Below are 25346 nucleotides of genomic sequence, written 5' to 3' on the forward strand. Positions count from 1 at the left end.
AAGGAACAGGTACATGAAGGAACAGGTACGTAAAGGAACAGGAGGAACAGGTACGTAAAGGAACAGATACGTGAAGGGACAGATACGTGAAGGAACAGATACGTGAAGGAACAGATACATGAAGGAGCAGATACATGAAGGAACAGGTACATGAAGGAACAGGTACGTTATGGAACAGGAGGAACAGATATGTGAAGGAACAGATCCATGAAGGAACAGATACGTGAAGGAACAGATACATGAAGGAACAGATACATGAAGGAACAAGTACATGAAGGAACAGGTACGTTATGGAACAGGAGGAACAGATATGTGAAGGAACAGATACATGAAGGAACAGATACGTGAAGGGACAGATACGTGAAGGGACAGATACGTGAAGGAACAGATATGTGAAGGAACAGGTACGTGAAGGAACAGATCCATGAAGGAACAGATACGTAAAGGAACAGGTACGTAAAGGAACAGATACGTGAAGGAACAGATACGTGAAGGAACACATACGTGAAGGAACAGATACGTAAAGGAACAGATACGTGAAGGAACAGATACGTGAAGGAACAGGTATGTGAAGGAACAGGTACACTCAGTGTAGGCCTGCTGTGTTTACCATGAGAGCACCTGGTTGTACCCGTACTGGAAGTCTCTCTCCTGGTCTTTGCGGACCGGGTACACCAGCTGGTTCTCATGGAAGTACAGGACCTTCTTGAGACGGGCCAGATCGGGTCTGAGAGCCACCAGCTCACACAGGTTCAGGACAGAACTGCTGAACAGAACTCTGAGGAGAGAATTGAGACCCAGGTAACACACCTGACCTACACATACACACACACACAGGTAACAGTGACTGAGGTGATCAACACTCAACACTGACCTCTGACTTCCTCATCAGTTTACAAACAAACAAACAAACAATGATAAGTAATCAAGAGTGACAGGTATGTGTTCTGGGACAGGTGTGTGTTCTCACCTGTATAAGTGACAGGTGTGTGTTCTCACCTGTATAAGTGACAGGTGTGTGTTCTCACCTAAATAAGTGACAGGTGTGTGTTCTCACCTGTATGAGTGACAGGTGTGTTCTCACCTGTATGAGTGACAGGTGTGTGTTCTCACCTGTATGAGTGACAGGTGTGTTCTCACCTGTATGAGTGACAGGTGTGTGTTCTCACCTTTATGAGTGACAGGTGTGTGTTCTCACCTAAATAAGTGACAGGTGTGTGTTCTCACCTGTATAAGTGACAGGTGTGTGTTCTCACCTTTATGAGTGACAGGTGTGTGTTCTCACCTAAATAAGTGACAGGTGTGTGTTCTCACCTAAATAAGTGACAGGTGTGTGTTCTCACCTGTATGAGTGACAGGTGGGTGTTCTGTGACAGGTGTGTGTTCTCACCTGTATGAGTGACAGGTGTGTGTTGTGTGACAGGTGTGTGTTCTCATCTGTATGAGTGACAGGTGGGTGTTCTGTGACAGGTGTGTGCTCTCACCTGTATGAGTGACAGGTGGGGATGTTCTGGCTGAAGTGGAGCGCGGCCGTCCTCGCTCTCCAGTGCCATTTCTTGGCGGGCAGTGTGAACATGGAGACGTCGGCCATGTTCTCCTTCAGCAGGTCGATCAGCTGTTTGTGAGAGCCGCCATAAAACGGCTCCACCAACAGGACGCTGGAGGAATCACAGCTCTGACAGACAGACAGACAGACAGACAGACAGACAGACGTGATTGATTAGATGGTTTGTGACAGCACAGTATTTCGTGTACGTAGATTTCAGTGTGCGCTCTGTGATATGACTCGGTGATTGATAAGTTATCGACAAAGTGGAGTCAAACGGTGTGGACTCGGTCTGAATGTTCAGCTCAAACCTCTCAAAGTCCTTGTACGTTTGCTGAACACAGCCGAGGACTTGACCTTTTACCTCCAGGTTGACACTCTGCAGCAGTGAAGGTGTGATATGAACAAGCATAACCTCGGCCCTGACGTCTGACAGAGAGGAGACACAGAGCGAGGGGTCAGCAGATGATCCAGCAGATACTGAGGATCCCGTTCATTGTGTCCCGCGTCTGAAGTCTTTGTGAAAGCCCGTGTTCATTATAGTTTCTATTGAAGCGTCTGTCAGCGCTCAGCAGCCTGCTGCCCACCACACGGTCCTGAATAAAGTATTGTTGCAGCAGCAGAGAGGGAAGTTTGCAGCAGCAGCAGCTCTAATAATCATATTGTTTGTGTGAGCGGCACAATGACAGCCCATTACCTCTGAACCCTCCCAGTCCTTCCACTGCCTCCATTTAGAACCCACAATGGGACCGCAGCACTCAGAGTGGCTGCAGACCATCATCAGTATCTGCTCCCATCAGCAGCAGGAAATGAGCTCCCATACACACACACACACACACACACACACACACACACATAGAGCCAGCGGAGGATGAATGTGTCAAACATCTGATTGCAGACAGAGTATAACGTCCTCATTGTGTCCAAACGTTCCAATCTATTTCTGAATGCAGCCTAAATAATGTGAATATGAAAATGTGGACGTGTCAGATTAACGGGCAGATTAACGTGCAGATTAACGGCTGCTCTCTGAACTCCAGCTCACTTCAGACTGAGGACTCAGAGCTGACTTCGGCCTGCGTCTCTGTCAGGTAGCTTCAGCTGCAGACCCACAGAGAGTAAACATGATGAAGAGGAGGATCAGTCCACGATGAAAGTCCTGCTCCGCTCTGCAGCTAGAGATGTTTTAAAATGAAACATTTAAAACATGTGACTGATTCTCATGTTCACTGTGTGGTCATGTGACTCCTGGGGACGCCATGCTGCTTCTTTATTAAAAAGAGATAAGCAGGTCAGCAGGTCACTCTGTCAGCTCGTCTCCGTTCTCCAGTTATCAGGAGGTCGTGGAGGAACATGTCTGTGAACCTGCTGCAGAGGAGCAACGATTACTCCGCCGGGTCAACAAGAACCCAGACCTCACCCCACACCATGAGACAGAGAGAATACAGACACACAGAGATGTTCACAGACCACGGACCAGGATCAGAACCAAAACCAGCAGAGACGTTCAGAGTCAACGGACCAGGATCAAAACGAAAACAAGCAGCAGACAGGAATCTGAATGAGGACCTGAGTCAGGGGAAAGGAAAGAGGACAAACAATAACATCACTACAATCAGAGGAGGAGCAGAAAGATGAGTGAGAAGAAAAGATGGAGAACTGTTGAAAGGAGAGATGAGTCAGAGGAACGAGAGTGGGCACATGAGGCTGATGGGCGAGAGCAGAAACTCTACTGAACTCTACGCTGGAATAAAACCTCTGACAGGATGTTTGTCAGTAACACACTCACTCGTACTCAGACACACACACACACACACACACACACACACACACACACACACACTCTCAGAGTTCCTGTGAAAACCACGCTGGGGGATTCCACACACTCATCTCACGATGCTAGCATGAAGCTGCTGCAGTCAGAACACAAAGGGTTAATGTCAGAGATTTCCCCGAGGGGGGGGCCCTGTGAGCAGGCAGCGAGGGGTTAATACAGGTGAACAATGACAGACACCTGCCCCACACAGCACCTCCATCAGCCTGAGGAACACTCCCATCAGCCAAAGCTGCTCTCTGTGGCTAACACGCTAAGCTAACACAGTCAAATGCATAACACCTGATACGTCCAGCATGTTAGTATAGGTAGGTAGGTAGAGTTGTGAATCAGAGAATATTTCATATTTGCATCTGAGCGATGACAGAGAGCAGAACGTGATGATTCAAATCTTCATGTTTGAAGCTCTGTATTTCGTGGTCACAGTAAAAATGGGACCTGTAGTATTTGGATGAATTTGATAACATGACTGAAACAGTTTCTGTGAGCGTTTCACTAAGGGCTGTGAAATCACAGAATCCTCATTCATCTGAAGTTTGTGTTCAAAACGGGCTCTGTGATCTGACTCTGAACTAAAAACTGCAGCTACACAGAGAGCCTGACTGTAAACACTTCACTGTGATGTAAACACTTTCCTGTGATTAGGGTTGCCACCCGTCCCGTAAAATACGGAATTATCCCGTATTTCACACTTATACATTGTTTCCCGTTTTGAATCAATATGGGACCGGTTTGTCCCGCATTTCCAATTTGCCTTGAACACTGCACCATGGTGACACATGGTGGCCTGTCGGACCTGTGATTGCATGCATGGAGAGCAACACTCCCACAATATCAGGACCAACAAATACCAAACGGCAGTCTCACAGTTCTACATACCTGAAGCATCCCCTGAAGCAAATACAGTAAGCTTATTAATAAATAATAATATATGATTGATTTGGAAAAATTAATCCAACTAGTGAATTAACAGTATGATATGTTAAAAAGGAATAGATTATGCTTAAGCTACCATAGTGTTTCACTTAATATATTTTTGGAGATAGGTTATTTCTCATCAATACATCAAGAATAGACATTTCGTTAATACAATAAGAAAATAATTTGATACAATATTGATATTACCATTCATGATTTCATGAGAAAACTATGAAAAGACAGAGTGGACAGAATCATTTTTCAAAAACTATAAAATCCTGACTGTTTATTTATCTACAAATCTGTTATCCTATTCCCCCCCTTTAGGTCACAGCAGCTGAGTTGACACAGGTGTACCACACAGTCAGGCACAACCTCAGCTACAACAGTTCAAACTGTGGACACAAGCTTAATCAGAAGATATTCAGTGATTCCAAAATTGGAAAGAAAATGTATATAGGGAGTTAACTAGCGTGTAAGCATTTACACAGTTAAAGTTTGCAGATATTTTCTGAAAAACAGTGTGTAATAAAGTACTTTAAACTTTAAGTAATACGTTATTAAAACAAAGTCTTAATTATGATTTACCACAACTGGTGCCCCACCCCACTATGAGGCCATTGGTGGTCATGCCCCTGCAGAGTTGCACCCCGGCTGCCGGGGTGTCCTTTATTTTTCTGCTTGGAAGGTGGCAACCCTAACTGTGATGTAAACACTTTATGTGATGTAAATACGTTACTGTGATGTTCAGGCTTTACTGTGATGTTCAGACTTTCCTGTGATGTTCAGACTTTCCTGTGATGTTCAGACTATACTGTGATGTAAACACTTTACTGGGATGTGCACACTTTACTGTGATGTAAACACTTTACCATGATGTTAACACTTTACCATGATGTTCACACTTTACTGTGATGTAAACACTTTACTGTGATGTTCACACTTTACTGTGATGTTAACACTTTACCATGATATTCAGACTTTAGTGTGATGTAAACAATTCACTGTGATGTTCACACTTTACTGTGAAGTAAACACTTTACTGTGATGTTAACACTTTACTGTGATGTTAACACTTTACTGTGATGTTAACACTTTACCATGATGTTAACACTTTACTGTGATGTAAACACTTTACTGCGATGTTTAGACTATACTTTGATGTAAACACTTTACTGTGATGTTCAAACTATACTGTGATACTCATATTTTATTTAATCCGAGCTGTGAGGGAATCCTTTCAGTTGTCTAATGTTCCTCTCCCTGCTATGCATCAGCCTCTGAGGGTATTGATCTACATTGATCAGACAGTTGGAGGTGGTTTACAGATAGATTAGGTGCACTCTCCTTCACTCCTTCATGTCTCACTGCTGCTGCTGACAGGTTAGCTCTGCTAGCTCTGTTAGCCGCACACACCGGCTGCTAACAGCTAACCAACTCTTCTGTCCCGTTAAAACTCCCTCCGTAGCCCCGATCTCAGCCGTTTAAAGTCTCCTCAAGGACCGGAGCAGGGTCTTGCCTGTCCCTAGCGGCAACCCGGTGAGCTGTGTCCACTGTGGGGGGACAAACAGTGGCCCGGGCTCCGCTACAGAGACCGTACAATCAAAGCTGTGGGACACTCACCTCTGACTGCATCCTACCGGCGCCAATCCACCACTGACGCACAAGCAGTACGTCATCACGTCAGGACGTCATTCTCCCGCCTCTGCCTGCAGCGCTGTGGTCTAAAGTTATGAAATGTACCATTAGCTTATCAGCTATAAGCTTTATCAGGACCAACAAAGGGACTAAGTGATCGGTCTGGAGCTCAGTGTGGCTGCTGTGTGAGTCTGATGACTGAATGTAGTCCATAAGAAACTATTATTATGGAAGTCGAACGTCTTTCCATAACCAACCTTCAGACTGACTGATACTTCAGACAGTGATGATTTTAGGACCATGGCTAAAGGATCTCATTATGCTAACACACGTCTGTTTGCTTTCTGTTGCTTGATTTAGCTGCAGTCTTTTCTTCTTTGTCTCTTTATCCTTATTCATATCCTGACCTGAGCACCATCAGAGCTAAACAACATGTGAAGTCCTCCTGTCACACAGCCTCATCTACCTGTGCTGCACCTGTGCAAATGAAGTCAACATCTACTTTACCCTTTTCCGTTATATTCTACTCTGTTCTATTATATTCTTCTCTGTTCTATTATATTCTACTCTGTTCTATTATATTCTACTCTGTTCTGTTATATTCTACTCTGTTCTGTTATATTCTACTCTGTTCTATTATATTCTACTCTGTTCTATTATATTCTTCTCTGTTCTATTATATTCTTCTCTGTTCTATTATATTCTACTCTGTTCTATTATATTCTACTCTGTTCTGTTATATTCTACTCTGTTCTATTATATTCTACTCTGTTCTATTATATTCTACTCTGTTCTATTATATTCTACTCTGTTCTGTTATATTCTACTCTGTTCTATTATATTCAACTCTGTTCTATTATATTCTTCTCTGTTCTATTATATTCTACTCTGTTCTGTTATATTCTACTCTGTTCTATTATATTCTTCTCTGTTCTATTATATTCTACTCTGTTCTGTTATATTCTACTCTGTTCTATTATATTCTACTCTGTTCTATTATATTCTACTCTGTTCTGTTATATTCTACTCTGTTCTGTTATATTCTACTCTGTTCTATTATATTCTACTCTGTTCTATTATATTCTACTCTGTTCTGTTAAATTCAACTCTGTTCTATTATATTCTACTCTGTTCTACTCTACTCTATTATATTATATTCAACTCTATTATATTCTACTCTATTCTTTTCTACTCTTTTGTATTCTACTCTGGTATATCATATCCTATTCAACTCTGTTCTACTATATTCTACTCTGTTCCATTATATTCTACTCTGTTCTTTTATATTCTACTCTGTTCTGTTAAATTCTATTCTGTTCTATTATATTCTAATCTGTTCTATTCTACTCTATTGTATTCTACTCTGGTTTATCATATCCTATTCTACTCTGTTCTATTATATTCTACTCTACTCTGTTCTACTATATTCTACTCTGTTCCATTATATTCTACCCTGTTCTGTTATATTCAACTCTGTTCTACTATATTCTACTCTGTTCCATTATATTCGACCCTGTTCTGTTATATTCAACTCTGTTCTACTATATTCTACTCTGTTCCATTATATTATACCCTGTTCTGTTATATTCTACTCTGTTCTATTATATTATACCCTGTTCTGTTATATTCAACTCTGTTCTATTATATTCTACTCTACTGTGTTCTATTCGGTTGTATTCTACTCTGTTCTGTTATATTCTACTCTATTCTATTCTACTGTGTTCTATTCTGCTTTATTCTATTCTGTTCTGTTATATTATACTCTGTACTATTATGTTCTACTCTGTACTATTATATTCTACTCTGTTCTGTTCTACTCTACTCTGTTCTATTGTACTCTATTCTGTTATATTCTTCTCTGTCCTATTCTATTCTACTCTGTTCTATATTCTATTCTGTTCTATTCTATTCTACCCTATCCTGTTCTACTCTACTCTGTTCTATTCTACTCTATTCTGTTATATTGTACTCTGTTCTGTTGTTATAGTGCTGAGTTCTATCTGTAGCTCTGGTGATTCTTTAGTCTGATTTTACTCTGAATTTAACTTTTTTACGCCAAAATAGATAAAAATACAACTTAATGCTCATTAGTAAAAATTTAAAGAACTGTTAGAAATGATGATCATCATCATGATGGGTTAATAAATGAAAGAGGTTACAAGAAGAGTAACACATTTTTATTAAAATTTATTTTGGCTACATTTATTCGAGCATGGCCATTTCCAAGACAAATTAAAAATTCAACAATAATACTTCAGACATTTAAGGAATTCATCATCATCACCTTCACCATCATCAGTCCTTCGTCTCTCTCCTCCAGCAGGATGAATAAAGTGGGTTTTATACTCGTTAAAAATACAGTGTTGCACAACAATCAGCGTATCAAAAGTTCCCCAAATTTAGAATTTTTTGTTCCAGTGGTTTCAAATGAAAAAAAAATTACAAACAGAAACGTGAATTTTCTGTCGATGCCTCTACTCAGAGTTCTGCTCCAATCGTCAATGACAGTGTCCATTTACTAAAATATATCTATTTGTGAGGAACTCTAATACTGTACACTACAGTATGAAATAAATACAATTAGGAAATATAAAATGAGTCACATAAATAAAATGGTAAATTCTCAAATAAGAACAAAAATGAAATTTGTGTTGGAAAATTCAACAAAACAGAAAAGTAATACTGACGAGGAATACTGTCATGGAAGCAAAATACAGAGAATTGCACAAACATATGTAAACTAACAAACTGCGTCTAGCTAGGCTAACACTGACAGATCAAAACAAGATGTCGTATTATCTTTAGAGTAAGCAGAGGACAGGTGTGTACACTGTACAGGGATGGCACTTTGCAGAAACGCACAGGTGAGAGGTTTGCATATAAGGCTTTCTCTGGAGAAAAACACACAAAAAGGCTCTATCCTTTTTATCTTTTTAAAGTGGAGCCCTTCATCACTCGCTCCATCGGCTTTAAGACTCACATTAACGCTTCAACACCACACAGGTTCAAATGTTCCCTCACAGGAAGTCACACGTCACATCAGGACGCCCAAAGTCGAGTGGTTAGTCGGCAGAAATCATAAAACAGGAAGAAAATAAAAAAGGTCACAGTAAAGGAGACAAGTACAACGATAACACAGAGGGGGCGGGGCTTTCCCTCTTTATTCTTTTTTATCTCTTTTATTTTGTAGTGATTCGGGGAAGAGTGCAATTTCCTGATGTGGGGCTTCAAACACACGAGACACAGGAAGTTAAGAACATTTTAGCACCACACAGCTTTTAGGCCTTTATAATACTGTACATTAAAAACAGCTTCTTTAAAATCATCCTCTTCATCATTCCTCTCATTCTTTTTTTGCATAATGTGGATTTTTTAAAAATCCCACCCAGCTTCACGACGGGATGTCGGCCGCCGTCCACTCTACGAGTACGGACTGTACCAACATCATAAGGGGGGGGTCTCCAAGTCTGATGAGGATAAAGACGTGAATCAGAGACTCATCTTCACCTGTGACGTTTGAATGTTCAGGTTCAGACCTTCAGCCTCATCACAGTCTGATAACCTGATCGCTCAGAAGATCAATAATGCTGTGAGCCCGAGCTGCTGACCTCAGCATGTTTCAACCTTTGAGTCAGTCTGAGTGCTGTTTGACCTGAGCAGTGACACATGGCCGCTAAACTACAGAGACTACATTATTATTATTATTATTATTATTATTATTATTATTATTATTACGATCATCATGGTGCTGGAAGCTGCCCTGCTCCACACGTCCTCTGGCTGTAAATACCTCAGAGTAAGATGTTCAGAGCTGACAGGAGTCGTCTCCGATCTGTGCGTCAGGTTGAACCTGATAAATCAAAGATCACAGGTCAAAGGTCACAGGTCACTGCGCTCAGAGGGAGCGTTTCCTGTTGCTGGGTAAACACACCTTTATGATGTCACATCTGGCTCTTCTTGTGTTCCCACAGGTTAGCCTGAATGCTCACCTGACCGACCCCCCCAGATAATGAATGTACAGTCCTTTCAGAATAAAAGTCCCTTCTGTCTGAGTCATCCAGCGTGTCTCAGAGCTTTCAGTCTGACCTGGATCAGCTGATCAGCCGTCCTGGTCCGACCTGACGTCCGTCTTCCCTTCTCGTGAACTCTCGTCCATCATCATGTCTTTGACCTCCTCGTCCCTCGTCGAGTCCATCCTCCTTCTGCTGTCTCCTCCTCCCTCCTCCTCCTCTTCCCCCTCTCTTTCCCTGAAACTTGCCTCCTGTCGGTCTGTCACCTCCTCCAGCTCCCTGTCCTCTCCTCCTTCTCCTCCTCCTCCTCCCTCGCTGTCCTCCCTCAGGATCATACCGTCCTCCTGCTGGTCCTCAGGGTCTGAGTATCCAAGCGGCCTCAGGCCCTGCAGGTATGCCCTCCTCATCAAGAGCTCAGTGGGCTCCAGACCTCCTCCTGCTTCTGCTCCTCCTTCTTTGGCCTCCCTCTCCGCAGCCTCGCGCTCCTCCGCCTCCCTCTTGCAGTAGGAGTATCGGTGGTTCATGTGCTGCGAGTATGAGCCCGAGTGAGAGAAGCGTTTGCCGCACTTGTCGCACTGGTACGGTTTCTCTCCGGAGTGAAGGCGCGAGTGCTCGATCAGGTGGTGTTTGTGTTTGAACGCCTTCTTACAGATCTGACACTGATGAGGACGTTTACCTGGGGAGACACAAGAGACAGGACAAGACGAGTCAGAGACCAACACGAGCACAGTGCTCAGAATCAACACAAACAACAGAAACACAAACAAACTCAGAAAAACAAATCTACCAACGCCTTTACAGCAAGGACTAAAAGTACTGCTGAGACTGGGGGTGTGGTCTAATTTAGCATCCAATAAAATACCTCCTTCAATACTTAAGCCCCTTCCCTTGACATGGACGAGAAATGATCTATCAGCTGTTCACAGTGAAAACACTGGAGTGTCTTTGTACCGGCTTACTGTTGGCCTGTCTACATCCTGTTAGTCGTGATTGATAAAACAAGGTCTCTCTTCCTGTCATGACACGCTGCTCATCTCTTTGTGATGTAATGAGTCAAACATGGACGGGGAGCGTTATTCAAACTGTAAAGTTCATTCGTCAGCACTGAGACAACACACAGACACAGAATCTCTTTAAGAAGGATCTACGTTTGATAGATGAGAATGTGGTGGACTCTAACCATCCCTCCTTATTTAATAAATCACAACATGAGTCAGACATGGTGACAGCTGAAGAATATTTACACCACTGTCTCTATAAAAAATGGACGTACGCTCATTTATGACACACCCATCTTTCACTCAACGAGGCCCCGCCCTTAGCCCTCCCTTTACTCCTTAATCTAATGTTAACAGATGAGTTGCACATAGGTTCAGCCCTTACAGTTGTCATGGTTGTCCCTGGTGTCTCTTTTTCTGTCTACAATTAATCAATGTTCTATTTGACTTTGCTCAATAAGAAGCATTCAATTCTATTCTCCTTTGATCTGTTCCATTCTATTCTCCTCTCTGCAGATTGATTTGATATGACGTGTGTGATCAGGATGTCCCTGGTGTTTATTTCTATTGTTATGGGGTTTCAGCCAATCAGAATCAAGTATTTAACGCAGCCGGGTAATAAGGTAAGGTAAACATGTTTATTTCTGCTGCAAAATTTTAACATGGGGCTCTATGGGGACTGACTAACTGTAGGAGACGCACTCTAGTGGACAATGGAGGAACTGCAAGAGACACTCAAGTGGACACTGGGGGAACTGCAGGAGACACTCTAGTGGACACTGGAGGAACTGCAGGAGACACTCTAGTGGACACTGGAGAAACTGCAGGAGACACTCTAGTGGACACTGGAGGAACTGCAGGAGACACACTCTAGTGGACACTGGAGGACCTGCAAGAGACACTCTAGTGGACACTGGAGGAACTGCAGGAGACACTCTAGTGGACACTGGAGGAACTGCAGGAGACACACTCTAGTGGACACTGGAGGAACTGCAAGAGACACTCTAGTGGACACTAGAGAAACTGCAGAAGACACTTTAGTGGACACTGGAGAAACAGCAAGAGACACTCTAGTGGACACTGGAGAAACTGCAGGGGACACTCTCTATTGGACACTGGAGAAACAGCAAGAGACACTCTAGTGGACACTGGAGAAACTGCAGGGGACACTCTCTATTGGACACTGGAGGAACTGCAGGAGACACTCTCGTGGACACTGGAGGATCTGCAGGAGACACTCTCGTGGACACTGGAGGATCTGCAGGAGACACTCTAGTGGACACTGGAGGAACTGCATTGGCTCCAGTATTTAACTCTGCTTGAAGAGGAGTAGAGCCTCATTGCTCATAGGCTCTGATGTCGTTAACATTTTGGTTTGAAGAGATTCAGCAAACTTTGAACCTAAACTGTAAACACATCTGATCAAAGATCTGAGCTGATTGGCTGCTTTTTCTCTAGAAGGACTGGTGATTGGTCCGTCATCTTCAGATCTGAACTTCCAAGTTTTAACTTTTCTGAATCTTAAACTTCCACAAAGACTCCAGACTGAGCCTGTCCCTTCATGGACTTCCTGTAGGATCCAAAATAAAACTCCTGGTCACTGTCCATGTCCGTCTGTTGCCGTAGAGATGGTGAAATGAGACGAGATGCCTGGGACGCCGCAAGCAACGTGAACCTGCGACGGTTAAGTGACATCACAGCGCCGGATTTAAACCTGACAAGGAGCAGTAACACCCCACACCCCCATCTGACACACACACACACACACACACACACACACACACACACACACACACACACACACACACACAGTCAGACACATACACATAGTCAGATACCCCCCCCACACACACACACGCTGGTTTACCATGACTGCATATGAACAGAATTCTCTTCCATCTGACTGAACAAGAAGCTTCTCTCTGCTGCCAACACACAGGCTGAACGCTGTCCAAACACACGTCCCACACACACAGCTTCACCTGATGAGCCTGCACACAAACACACAGATACAGACACAGACACACACACACATACACACACATGCTGGCAGACCCAGGCCACAAATAGAACTGGAACGCCTGAAACATCCACCATAGCTGGCATAGTTTACTGTAACACACACATACACACAAACACACACACACTAAGGAATCCAACGTCTCAGTTATTTTTGCCACAGTGTGTGTGTGTGTGTGTCTGTGTGCGTGTGTGTGTATGTATTGGGGGCGTTGGAATGATGCAACAGAGTGAAAGAGATGGCGGTAAAGCAGGTGGGGGCTCAGGTGAAACCCTCCTCTGTGGTGTTGTAGTCTTGCTGAATCTTTGCATATAGTGTTGTAGTCCTGATAAATGTTAGCGTGTGGTGTTGTAGTCCTTATGAATGTTGGCATGTTGTGTTGTAGTCCTTCTGAATGTTAGTGTGTGTTATTGTAGTCCTTATGAATGTTAGCGTGTGGTGTTGTAGTCCTTCTGAATGTTAGTGTGTGTTATTGTAGTCCTTATGAATGTTAGCGTGTGGTGTTGTAGTCCTTCTGAATGTTACTGTGTGTTATTGTAGTCCTTATGAATGTAAGCCTGTGGTGTTGTAGTCCTGAGGTAACAGAGAGCAGTGGCTGTTCCTGAGTCAGAGAATGTTTCAATACTCTGATATTCCTGGAAGGATGAGAACTCCAAAATGCAGTAAAATGACTTTCTTCTTGTTTCATGATAAGCCTCAGTCTGAGAGGAACAAACGTCATAAACACTGAACCTGTCTGTGAAGAGGAGTAAAGAGTTCAGCGCCTTTAGAGCAGGATCAGCGTCCTGTCTGAACCAAAAACCCTCCATTTAAGTTTTCAAAGAAAAGCCGGTGTTGGTTTGTGAGCAGGTTTTATATAATGTTACATCACAGAGATCTGTTTTCAGGTCTGATCTGCTTCCACGAAAAGAAATTCCCTAAAAGATGATGCAAAAGGATTTGACCTAAAAATGTTTTTGTCTGTACACTGAATTCCCCTCATTCCTTTTTTCATTCTGATGAAAGAAAATAAAGATCTGATGGAGATTAAAATGTTGTATAAATAAACATGCTGGCTTTTTATGTGTGCAGGCGTTTAACATGCATACGATGAAGCTACTCAGAATAGGACATCTGCTCATCCCTCGGTCTGAAACTAAGTTGGTTTGCAAAGTTTATGTTCACAGTAAGATGTTTCCTGCATGCTGAAGGAAACAAAGACAAACTGTTGGTTTGTGTGAGAGACGTACGAGAGAAAGGCCGTCTGCTGTCAGAGTGCTGACTGAGAGATGAACTGCTGATGTATTCACATCACACGCTGTTTGTTTCCACAGAAAGACACGAGCATCTCTCTGCTCTGATTAATATTTCTGTTTGATCTCCAGTACAGTGAGAGTACACACACACACACGCACACGCACACATACACACGCACACACACAAACACACGCACACACACACACACACACGTCTGTGTATGAATGGGGTGTGTGGTATATTGGGGGCGCTGGTGTTTATGTAATCCTCTGCGTATGAACTCGTCCCTCCCCCCGCTGTAAAGAAAGGAACATGTTAAAGGCCACAGAGAACAAAACAGCGCAGAGAGAGAAACTAGAAGTGAGGGGGCTACGTGACCAGATAAAGAACAACAGAGGAGGAGGAGGAAACATTAGAGATGAAGGGGGAGGGGCAGAAGCATCGGGGCGGGGGAAAAAGAAGTGTCCAAATGTTATATATACCTGTGTGCTCATATTTGTGTCTTAGGAGGGAACTGGTCTTCTGGAATGTTTTGTCGCACAAGTCACACGCGTACATACCACTTTCAGTCTTCTTAATCTTCTTCCTGGAGAGCAGCGAATCGCTGTCTGTCAGGTCGTCCAGGCCTGACAGATAGTCCGCCGTCCCGTCCAGCAGCTCCCCCTGAGACACAAACACACAGATCGCTTCAGTACGTCTGATAATCCCACACCTGTTGGCTCCACGCTCAGAGACACCTTCTGCTCCCACCCCCCACCGCCACTATGATCCCAAGTCTGGACAGGGCTTAAAGGCCCGACCTGGGTAAGTCCCCTTCATCCAGGAGACTCTCAAAAAAAAGGGGGACATATGGGGCCGGGGGTTTAGATGAAGTGTTGGGATTGTCTCTGCAGACAAACACTTACACCAGGTGAACTCTGTTTATGACTCAACACCAGGACAGCCCCATAACCTCCCCCAAACAATCCCAGCTTGGGTCCATGCGGAGCTCTCGGCCCGCTAACGCAGTCCTCACCTGCAGAGGGAGGCCCTGTCAGACTGAAAATAGATGTTTGAACGTCCCTTCTCCTGGGCTCTTTGAATGACCTCTAGATTTAAAAGTTAGGAGTTAAGGCAGAAACCACAAAGCCCCCAGTCTGAGTATGGCTCGGACCTTTACCTGTGAGGAGGGAGGGAGAGGGGGGAGGGACCCAGAGTAAAGATTGTTGGGTCGAACCTGTATGTTCACATTTTCCTGCACAGTGATTTATATTTGGTGTGAATGAGCCTCCTAGGTAAAGGTCCTCTTTAGGACATTTGTCTGACAGTGCACCCTCAATCAGGTCTGGGTAAGTTCAGGAGGAGCAGTGCTGTTCAGTCATCCATAAATAAAATGATTTCTTTGCTGCATGTTTCTGGATCTAGACTCACATGGACTGTTTCCGCACTACGTCTGCTGGAGGAGACTGATGTGGGTCAGGATGGATGGTTGGACTTATAAAGTTCAAGCCGAGGTTCACAGAGAACTGAAACCCAGATTCTGCATTGTTTATGTCGGTTAAAAGTGTTGGAGAAGAGAATCAGAGAGTTTACAGCTGTTCTCTGACCAGCATGACTGTTTAAATGTGCATACCTTTAGGTGTAGGTTAACAGGTGCAGATAGCTTAGGGGTGTGAAACGTGTGAGACCATCAGTTATCACCTGATACAGGTCAGATCATCTACCTGCAGCTGGGATATTATTGATTACTTATTTGGATCATAAATTGGTATCTCTTTCAGAGAGCCAGGGGAGCATCAGAGCTGTCATTAGCTGAATATCTGGACTGGAATGAAGACTGTAAACACACCTGGTTGGTGGTCACCTCTGCCAAAAGTCAACTTCGCAATTTGATTGAAAGACGTCATGAAATAACATAATTTAAATATCAGGACTGTCGTCCAGCTTTACCTGAAACCCAGGTTTCCGTTGGTACTTTCGCCTCTGCTGCATCTCAGCGAATGTGGCTGCCCCCGTGGCATAGGTGTAGGCCATATGGGGCAGGAAGCTCATGGGGTCGAGGCCCGGGTAGGACCTGAGGCCTGTGATGGTGGCCTGGGCAGGAGACATGAAGGTGGGAGGAGGAAACGCTCCATGTGGTGGTAGAGAGGTGTAGACAGGACCACCAGTGAAGGGGTTAATCCCAAAGATTGGACTGTTGCTTTTCTCCAGCTGATGGACGGAGCCCCCTCCACCCTCAGAGCCCAGCATCTCCTTCTTGATGTTGGCCAGATCCAAGGGCCTTGAGACCTGTTCCCGACCCTGTGCCTCACCATTGCGCTCCATGATGAAGCCGTTGGGCCTAGACCGTTTCTCCCCTAGGAAGATGAGTCTCTGTGCTGAGTGTTTGGGCAGAGACAGATCCAGTGGTATGTCCCCGTGGGTTTCCTCTGAAGCCATGCTGTTTGGAGTGTAAGAGCTACTCTGAGAGTTTTTGGAGGAGGTGGAGGAGAGGTTGAGGGGTGATGGAGTGTCGCTCCTTAAGTGGTCCAAGGGATCTAGTGGTTTATCTCCTATTGTCTGCCTGTTGGCTGTAAACTGGTTGGCCCTGAGTCCGTTAGTGAAACCTCCATGTAGCTCTAAGGCAGGAATTAACATCGGAGACCGGCTTATGCTGGGGTTGACGTCCGATGCTCCGTGGTCAGGAGGGGGCGACTTTTTCCTCAGACTGCCTCTGTGATTTTGGTTCTTCCACTGGGTGAACCACTCCTTAACAAATTCTTGAGGGAGGCCTACAGCAATTGAAATCTTAAGCAGTTCCTCTGAGTTGGGCTCAGTGTTCATGGCAAAGTAGGCCTTGAGCACTGACACATGGTCTTTGAAGGGGTTCATGGGACTAGTGGCCCGATCATTACTGGACAGCTCTGAGGACATCCTGCGGTCGGCAGGGCTAGTCTCAGCTGGCTGAAGGACTGCTTTAATCTCCTCATTCATCTTGCACAGGTAGCGCTCGTGTTGGTGCAGGGGGATGGGCCCGGGGAAAGTCTCCCTGCAGAACTGGCAGGAAAACGGCAGGAACTGGTTTTGGACTTCGTGGGATTTCTCCTCCACTGAGTTGTTTGGCCTCTCCTTCTTGATGTCCACTTGCCTCTTGGAGTCGTCAATCAGGTTCTTGGCCTCATTTACCTTCTCCAGCGTGTAGTCGATGATGCTCTTTGTGGGACTGCCGTTGCCCACCACCTGGAAGCTGGCCTGGGCCAGTTTCTGCTCCTCCATCTGGGCCCCCAGCTCCTTCATATAGGCCCTGAGCTTGGAGATCTCCTCTGGGCTCCCATCAATTTTCTGCCTGCATACTGTGTTGTCTACGATCTGGAGCACTTTCTGCACCTCGCTCAGGTTGTTCCCCAGAGCCCCTGCGTAGCCCAGCATAGGAAAGTCCAGTCCCAAGCCCCCCAGGTGTTGAAGGGGGCTCTGGGAGGAGCTATGGATACCCAGTGGGCTTCCTCCACGTCCATTCAGGTAGACCCCTGGTCCTCCATACCCGTGCTGGGAAGCCAAGAGCATTCTGTACTCGTTAAAGTCCAAGGGCTCAGCCTTGATGTCCAGATGACCCTGCTGGTCTGGAGGGCAGAGGGGTCGCCCATTTTCCAGTTTGTGGCGGAGCTGGGCGAGGGCGGGGCTTCCAGGTGATGAGGTGGAGGAGTTGGGGGAGGAGCCAGGCTTGCCATTGTTCCCATTGCGTATTCTTCCATTGACGGCAATAAGGCCGATGCATTTCTTGCTGCTGATGTGAGAGCTGTAGGAGCCGGAGTGAGAGAACCTCTTCTTACAGTTTGAGCACTCGTACGGCTTCTCACCTGAAAGACAACATCAGTTATGAGTTATCGTGTTCCTTTTACATGTTTCAGATCAGTTTACAGTGACTGGGTGATTCCCTGCTGCTCAGCCTTGAAGATGATGATGGGGTCCCTTTGGCCCCATGGTTTAAGGTGGGAGGATACAATTTCAGAACTTTAGTGATCCTCTGGTTTATCAAGCAGCGCCATCATCAGGTCAACAAGTGAACATGTCCCATGGTGGATGTCCGTGATTCAGCACACTGACGTCAACGCGTCTTTGTTTTCTAAAGTTGGCACTACCGAACAAGATCATGAGTTTAAACTGCCACCTCTCCAAACCAACCTTTATTATTCTCTACAGGCAAACATCTACCTCAAGCTAGCAGCAGGTTAGCATGCTAACAGAGAAGGCTGTGTGTATAATGTATTTTAAACTTTGTAAACGGTTCAAGGTTGTGTCAGTGAAATCTAACAGTCCATATTGTCAGCATGAATGATTTGACTTCAGAGTTTAGATATGAATCATTCACGAAGATGTTCTGAGAGAGATTTAATCAGGTTTCCTTTTTGTATTCAAAGAAAAGTTTCTGTTGTTTCACTTTAGTTTTGACTCAGAAGTGAAACAGGTCGACTGACTCGTCATAAAATGTCATGAGTCACCGAGAGGATCGGGGCGATGAGTTATAAGACGAGTCAGACGGCGTGTCGGGGGAGGGACGACTCACCGCTGTGAATTCGAAGATGCTCCTTCAGGTGATGTTTGTATTTGAAGGCTTTTCCACACTCGCTGCATTTGAACTTGCGGTTTCCAGCGGCTTCACTGAGCAGCGGCGTCTGCAGACAGAAAACAAACAGAGTGATGATGGTGAGATGGAGGACGAGTGGGAGTCTCCGAGCAGATTACAGAGCGAGGAAGATGAGCTGATGGGGAATTTAATAGTTTTTAGACAGATTCCTCACAGCGTGGGCTGAGCAGAGGTAACTGTCTGTGTGGAGGTACATTCCCACTGTTTGACATTCAAATCAACAAACACAGACACACGCACACACAGACACACAAACACACACACAGACTGTAGAAGTTAGTGTTCATCCTGTGGATTGACATGCAGACGATGGAGTGATGTTTGTTTTTGAGCATAAAGAGAAACAAGAGGGAAGGAACAGGAACAGGAACAAGACATTTCTGAAGACGCCTAAACCTGTAAACATTGATGTGAACTCTCTAACTGTCTGATGGTCAAACGTACCTCAAAACCCTCCCTAGGCTAGGAACTAGGGAGCTGGGAAGCTAGGGAGCTAGAAGGACAGTCTTCTCAGTGTAGGACACAGATCAACGTGGGTGTTAAAAAGCTGCAGGTTCTTTTGTTTACATCTGACAACAGATCTATAAGTCTTCAGCAAAATGACCTGCACCATCCACAACCGGCCACGCCTCTTTATGCCCTGCTCCACACTGCCCCCATGGCTGCTGGTGGTGTTGCATGTTTGGTTTAAGATAATAAGCTGGTTACTGGAGCTGATCAAAACATCATTAGTGCAGCTTCTTTCTGAGAACATGAAAAAAAAGATATCTGCCACACAAACATGTTCAGACTGTAGAGTGAGGAGGTGATCTCATGCTGCTCCATCAGGCTGAGCGTTATCACTCAGAAACTTTCTATGAATAAACCTCAAGCACAGAAGGAGGCCATCTCCTCTGCTCTACTGCGTGTGTGTGTGTGTGTGTGTGTGTGTGTGTGTGTGTGTGTGTGTGTGTGTGTGTGTGTGTGTGTGTGTGTGTGTGTGTGTGCGTGCGTGCGTGCGTGCGTGCGTGCGTGTCTGTGTGTCTGTGTGTCTGATGACAGGACAGATTTGGTTCCTCTTTCTCTTCTCGTCTCTCTTTAACAGTTTAATTCAGAGGAAGTACACAAATAAACGAGCACTAAAGTCATTACGGGATTATGACTCTACAGACCATCTGCTGCTGGGGGGGGGGGCTAGGGGGGGCAGGTATGAAGGAGCCGACCCGCTGAAACGTGATGATGATGAGGATGTGATGGGGAATGAATGCAGAAGGCGTGAGCAGAAAACACTACCAGATTACTGAGAACACACATTGAGCGCCGTCAGCTAAAGCTCCGTTAGCTACAGCTTCGTTAGCTAAGGCTTTGTTAGCTAAGGTTTCGTTAGCTACAGCTTTGTTAGCTACGGCTTCGTTAGCTACAGCTCTGAAAGCTACAACTCCTTTATCTGCATTAGCTGTAGCTTCGTTAGCAGAAGAAGAAAGGTATGGGTTGAGGAGTGTGTACCTGCTCTATGGCGGGTTTATGCGAGGTCATGTGACGCTCCAGCTGCGTGCGGTGGCTGAAGGTCTCGGCGCACAGCGGGCAGCCGAAGCTCTCCTCGTTCTTCTCGTGGCGATATTTGATGTGTTCCTTCAGAGACGTCAGACGCTTGTATCCGCGGTCACAGTACGGACAGGTGAGTAGCTGGGCAAAGTCATCAGATGTACCCGACAGCAGGTCTGCAGATGTAACATAGGTCAAAGGTTAAAGAAGGCTGATACAACGGTCAACAGGAAGTAGTTAATGGAAACAAGGAAATGTGGGGGCGTGGTTATTTTCACGTTAAAACAGCCAAAATTATCAGAAATTATATATAAGTGTAAATATCAAAATTATATATAAGTGTTTTAAGGTGTGTAACCCCACCCCCTTTTGGCTCCACCCCTCACCATGTTCACTCTCGTCCTGTCCGATGGCCTCGGGTGTCCCCAGTCGGGTCACCTCCTCAGGGGCTTCTGGGTAAATGATGGCTGTGTCGCTGCGTTGCAGATACTCGGCGATGGTTGCGGGGTGACCATCACTGTCCTCCAGTTTCCGTTTCAGGAAGTACTCGTCCAGCTCGGAGACGCCTTCCAGTCGCTTCACTGAGAAAACACAGGGGATGAGTTCAGGGGCAGAAGAATAGTAGGACAAATCAACATTTAGTGATGAACCTGGAGGATGAGCATCACTTCCTGTCACCTGGTGGAGGTGTTAGTGTTGATGACCTCACCTGTCCCATTCCCCACAGCCTGCAGGGACGCCTCCGGATCCAAAGGTTTAAAGTCCTCTTTCCTGTCGTCTGAGAGAGAGAACATACATCAATGTTCACACCTGTCTTTATGTTACCTCAGGTACCAGCAGCACCATCAGCTGATGACATTTACAGTCACGTGACTCACCTGAACTGTTCAGGTGTGTGTCCATGTCTCCCAGCCTCCAGCAGGGGTTCTGGTCCCGGCCCTCAGAGGACTCCTGGTAGGACAGCAAGGCATGAGCGACCCGGGGTGACACCTCCAGAGCTGGAACGCCGACCAGACTGCCTGCCTCTTCATCATCCCCTCCTCCTTCTCCTCCTCCTCCTCCTCCTCCTCCTCCTCCTCCATTAGTGAGGATGCCATCCTCAGAGACCAGAGTCCTGTCCTCCTCGTCGGTCTCTGACGCGGTCTCCACCACATTCTCATAGTTCAACACTGAAACACAAACACAGCAGCAAGGTTAGGTCACTGAACCAAACCAGAACCAAAACCAGAACCAGGAAAATGGACCAGAACCAGGATCAGGAACATAGCCAGCATTGGGACCAGGTCTACATCAGAGTCTGAAGGAACTGAACACCTAAAGTGTTTGATGACAGAACATTGGTGCGGTACAGCTGACACAATATTTTGCTACAGTTAGCAACTAGTTAGCTTAGCATAAACCCTAGCACAATGTAAAAGGAAACTTAGCATAGCACTCAGTCTGGAAACAACTAGCTTGGATTAGCATGTCGTTTGAGGTCAGCGGTATGAGCTGAGCGATACTGATCCATTGATCGTTGGTGGAATGACTCATCAAAGTTTAACTTCCTGTTTGAAATTAACAGACAGGAAACACCTACAGACTGTTAAGTAAACGTTAGCATGATCAGCGTGGTGCTGGAGTCATAGTGTGGATCTCTGATCAATCACTGATGATCAATATGTCCATGAAGCTAACGACAGGAAGCTAACGTGTGATAACGTTTCAACAAGCAGCAAATCAGCCGACACCAGACTGCAGGACCACAGACAGGCATTCACCTAGGCCCCGCCAACACAGACATGGTCACTACATGGTGTCCTTCGCCCTTACGTACACACCCTCAATGTGGAGGTCTTAAAATCTCCTTTCTGTGTGTGTACAGTGTATACAGTGTGTGTACAGTGTGCATACAGTGTATACAGTGTGTGTACAGTGTGCATACAGTGTATACAGTGTGTCTACAGTGTGTGTACAGTGTGCATTCAGTACGTGTACAGTGTGTATTGAGGGTGTATTCAGGGCCTGATCTACTAAGATCCCAAATAACGAGCGCTAATTTGCATGTGCAAATAATAATTTTGCACGTGCTATTTCTGGGCGTGTTGCGGGTGATCTACTAAGACTGCGTGTGCAAATGATAACGAGTGCAAAAGTGGTGCGGACCGCCCTATTTTATGAGGATTTTGGTCTTAAGCGATAAATGAAGTTTGAAGCCATGGAGTTGGAGATCTTTGTGGAGGAGGAAAATAAACACATCGGCGAACTCCAGCAGAGACATCTCAGCATTTGAAATGCGATTTGGGAGGCCATCTTAGAAAAGGTGAATGCTGTGAGAAAAAAACTGAAGATCTGCCGATGAAATAAACGCATCTACTGTACTCCAAAAAAGTTTAGAGAGCGATTTGATGAGGCTTAGTCTGCCACTCTTGCTCTAGAAAAGTTAGGCGTCACTTTGATGAAGACAGTCGCCTCACTGTCCCAGGGAGCAACTTTTGGGTGAACGTTTTTAATGTCTGATATTATCATCCAGCAACTGTCCCAAAGATTCACCAGCTTAAATGGAACTGTGAACATATTTGAGTCTATTCACCCCAACACACTGCTGCAAGCACGAGATGAGGAGTTACGCAGAGCTGCCTGGCGCAGCTCAGTGAGCAATCATTCTCCAAGTTAAAACTAACTAAAAAACCCTTGATGAGCACGATGGGACAGAATAGACTGAGTGGACATGTCATGTTATCTATTGAGAATGACAGATCAAAGAAAATGGACATATAGTGCATCGTGGACAAGTCCGCGGAGCTTAAGGCTCGTCCAAACAGTGGTGAGTAGGTCTTGTTCATATTGTTTTTTTGTTTGTATGTGAACATGTGTGACGCTGTGCCAATTTCACTAAACTTTATAGCTGTTGATACAGTGACCTACTGTGCCCTCATTATATGAAAAAGTTAAAGTGGGTGTCAGAATGACGCGGTCGCTATCCATGGTGCTGAACTGCTTTGAATTTGTGTTGTTTAATTATTATTATTATTATTTTGTTCTCTTGGTTTGATTAGCCCTGTGATAGGTTGGCGACCTGTCCAGGGTGTACCCTGCCTTCCGCCCGAAGCCAGCTGGTATAGGCTCCAGCCCCCCATGACCCCTAACGGGATAAGCGGTCAAGATAATGGATGGATGGATGGTTTGAATGACTAAAACATGTAGTAATGCTTGTAAGCCCAGCTTTTGTGGGCATGTTGTAAAGCGATGTTATGATGAGCTTTACAGTGACTGCAGCCATGTGTGCGTAACGCTGTGCCAGTTTGCACCTGCCTTTCAAACGTGCTAAATATAGGCGCAAATACAGCGTGCGCTATCTGCTTCAGGTTTGATAGATCACATTGCATGTGCTAAATGATTACATTTGCATCTCCTCCTCCCAGTATTTTGCGCGTTCTGATAATCTACATGTATTCTGCATATTCATGAAGGCAAACAAGCTAAATGATTTGCGAGTGCTATTTTGCTCATTTGACAGACGCAATCCCATTTGCTCCCGGTTAGTACGTCAGCTTTGCGCGCGCTGTCAAGTTTGCACATGTTTTTATACACGCAAACCTTTAGTAGATCGGGCCCTAAGTGTAGTTTTAGTCGATGAAAACTGAAAACATTTTAGTCTAGTTTTAGTCAGATTTTAGTCTTTCATTTTTGCCAAAACATTTTCTCTCTTTAAAATAACTCATGTAGTCGATTAGATATCAGTATCAGGGTTACCAAGTGTTCAAATAGTCAATATTTCACTCTTTTTCCACTTCTGTGTAATATCTTAAGTTTAATGATTTAGTCTGCTAAAAAGTAAAAAGAAAACATCCTTGATGTGACCACTATGAAGATATTTTGATTCTCTTGATTCAAATAAAAATGCCATGGACACAATATAAGGGCTGTATTGCACTTTTACGACGGTCCCTGAATGCACCTCGCAGCGACAGAGGCACTGGACAGCCAGTTCACGGCACTCTGAAATGCATCTGAATCTTTGATGATTAGGAGTTGATCAAAACTTACTAAATGTGTCTGATGTATCGCCAAACTGGATTAAGTCAAGCTGAAGACGGGAGCTTTTTACGGTAATAGCAGCAACAACATCAAATATTAAACAGACGTCCCCCTGTTGTGTCTTTGTCACTGACGCTCAGGGGTAAAAATCCTCAATGAAGATGAGACAGATGCATGGAGGCGGGGAGAGCTGGTTCATAAAGCACACCTGCTGCAGGTAGAGACCAAGCTAACACTGAGCCCCTCAGATAATAACTCAGCCTGTCACAGGAATGCATCACTTTTATTTCTAAAGATTAGACGCACAGCGCGGGAAACCTGGATTCTTAATGTCGTCGGACATTAACTAATGTTTTAGTCATGTCATTGTCTCGTCAACGAGGCTAATCATACGTTCATCTTAGTTTTTATTATCAGTGATGCAGTTTAGCACGTCTTAGTCTTGCTTTCTTGATGAAAAAATAGTCGTTGATGAACATATTTCGTCATACAGTCATACTGTGTGTACACACACTGAGTACACGCTGTTACAATGACATTGTAACATTGTAACAGTGTGTACTCAGTGTGTGTACAGTGTGTACAATACAATTTTTGCGGTGTGTGGACAGTGTGTGTGCAGTGTGTGTAGAGTGTGTGCAGTGTGTGTACGGCGTATGTAGTGTGTTGTAGTCTGAGCTACTGCAGTAGCTCAGTCCATAGGGACTTGGCTTGGGAACCGAAGGGTCGCTGGTTCGAGTCCCAGTATGGACGAAGTTTGGCAAGTGGTAGCTGGAGAGGTGCTGGTTCACCTGCCTGGGCACTGCCGGGGTGCCCTTGAGCAAGGCACCAAACCCCCAACTGCTCGGGGTGCGCTGGATGACGGCAGTATCCTCACTCTGACATCTCTCCCTAAGCATGTTCACTGCATGTGTGTGCATTTGTATGTATATACCAAAAAAAAAACTGTATGTGTAGCATGTCCAAAATAGCATGAGTGAAAAAATTGAATTTCCCCCC

General features: G+C 45.0%; 2 protein-coding genes across 7 annotated transcripts in view; both read right to left on the bottom strand.

The window, feature by feature from the left end:
* gtdc1 (glycosyltransferase-like domain containing 1) overlaps window positions 1–6026 on the bottom strand; it is a 55086-nt gene extending 49060 nt beyond the window's left edge. For 3 of the 6 annotated variants that reach the window (XM_034693743.1, XM_034693749.1, XM_034693747.1), the window contains exons 1-3: window positions 5922–6026; window positions 1485–1675; window positions 611–778 (exon numbers count right to left, since the gene is read on the bottom strand). In XM_034693743.1, coding sequence (XP_034549634.1) covers window positions 611–778; window positions 1485–1675; window positions 5922–5933 — 371 coding nt within the window. In that variant the 5' untranslated portion in view covers window positions 5934–6026. The remainder of the gene's footprint in view (window positions 1–610; window positions 779–1484; window positions 1676–5921) is intronic. The other 3 variants (XM_034693745.1, XM_034693744.1, XM_034693746.1) reach the window with 1 other exon arrangement.
* Window positions 6027–8091: 2065 nt separating this feature from the next.
* The window catches only part of zeb2a (zinc finger E-box binding homeobox 2a), a 54356-nt gene continuing 37101 nt past the window's right edge, over window positions 8092–25346 (bottom strand). The window contains exons 4-11 of the mRNA XM_034693742.1: window positions 21206–21499; window positions 21037–21105; window positions 20714–20908; window positions 20289–20503; window positions 18723–18831; window positions 16130–18015; window positions 14683–14863; window positions 8092–10622 (exon numbers count right to left, since the gene is read on the bottom strand). Of these exons, the coding sequence (XP_034549633.1) occupies window positions 10036–10622; window positions 14683–14863; window positions 16130–18015; window positions 18723–18831; window positions 20289–20503; window positions 20714–20908; window positions 21037–21105; window positions 21206–21499 (3536 nt within the window). The 3' untranslated portion in view covers window positions 8092–10035. The remainder of the gene's footprint in view (window positions 10623–14682; window positions 14864–16129; window positions 18016–18722; window positions 18832–20288; window positions 20504–20713; window positions 20909–21036; window positions 21106–21205; window positions 21500–25346) is intronic.

Source organism: Notolabrus celidotus, chromosome 10 (genome assembly GCF_009762535.1).
Source record: "Notolabrus celidotus isolate fNotCel1 chromosome 10, fNotCel1.pri, whole genome shotgun sequence".
Classification (NCBI taxonomy): Eukaryota; Metazoa; Chordata; class Actinopteri; order Labriformes; family Labridae; genus Notolabrus; species Notolabrus celidotus.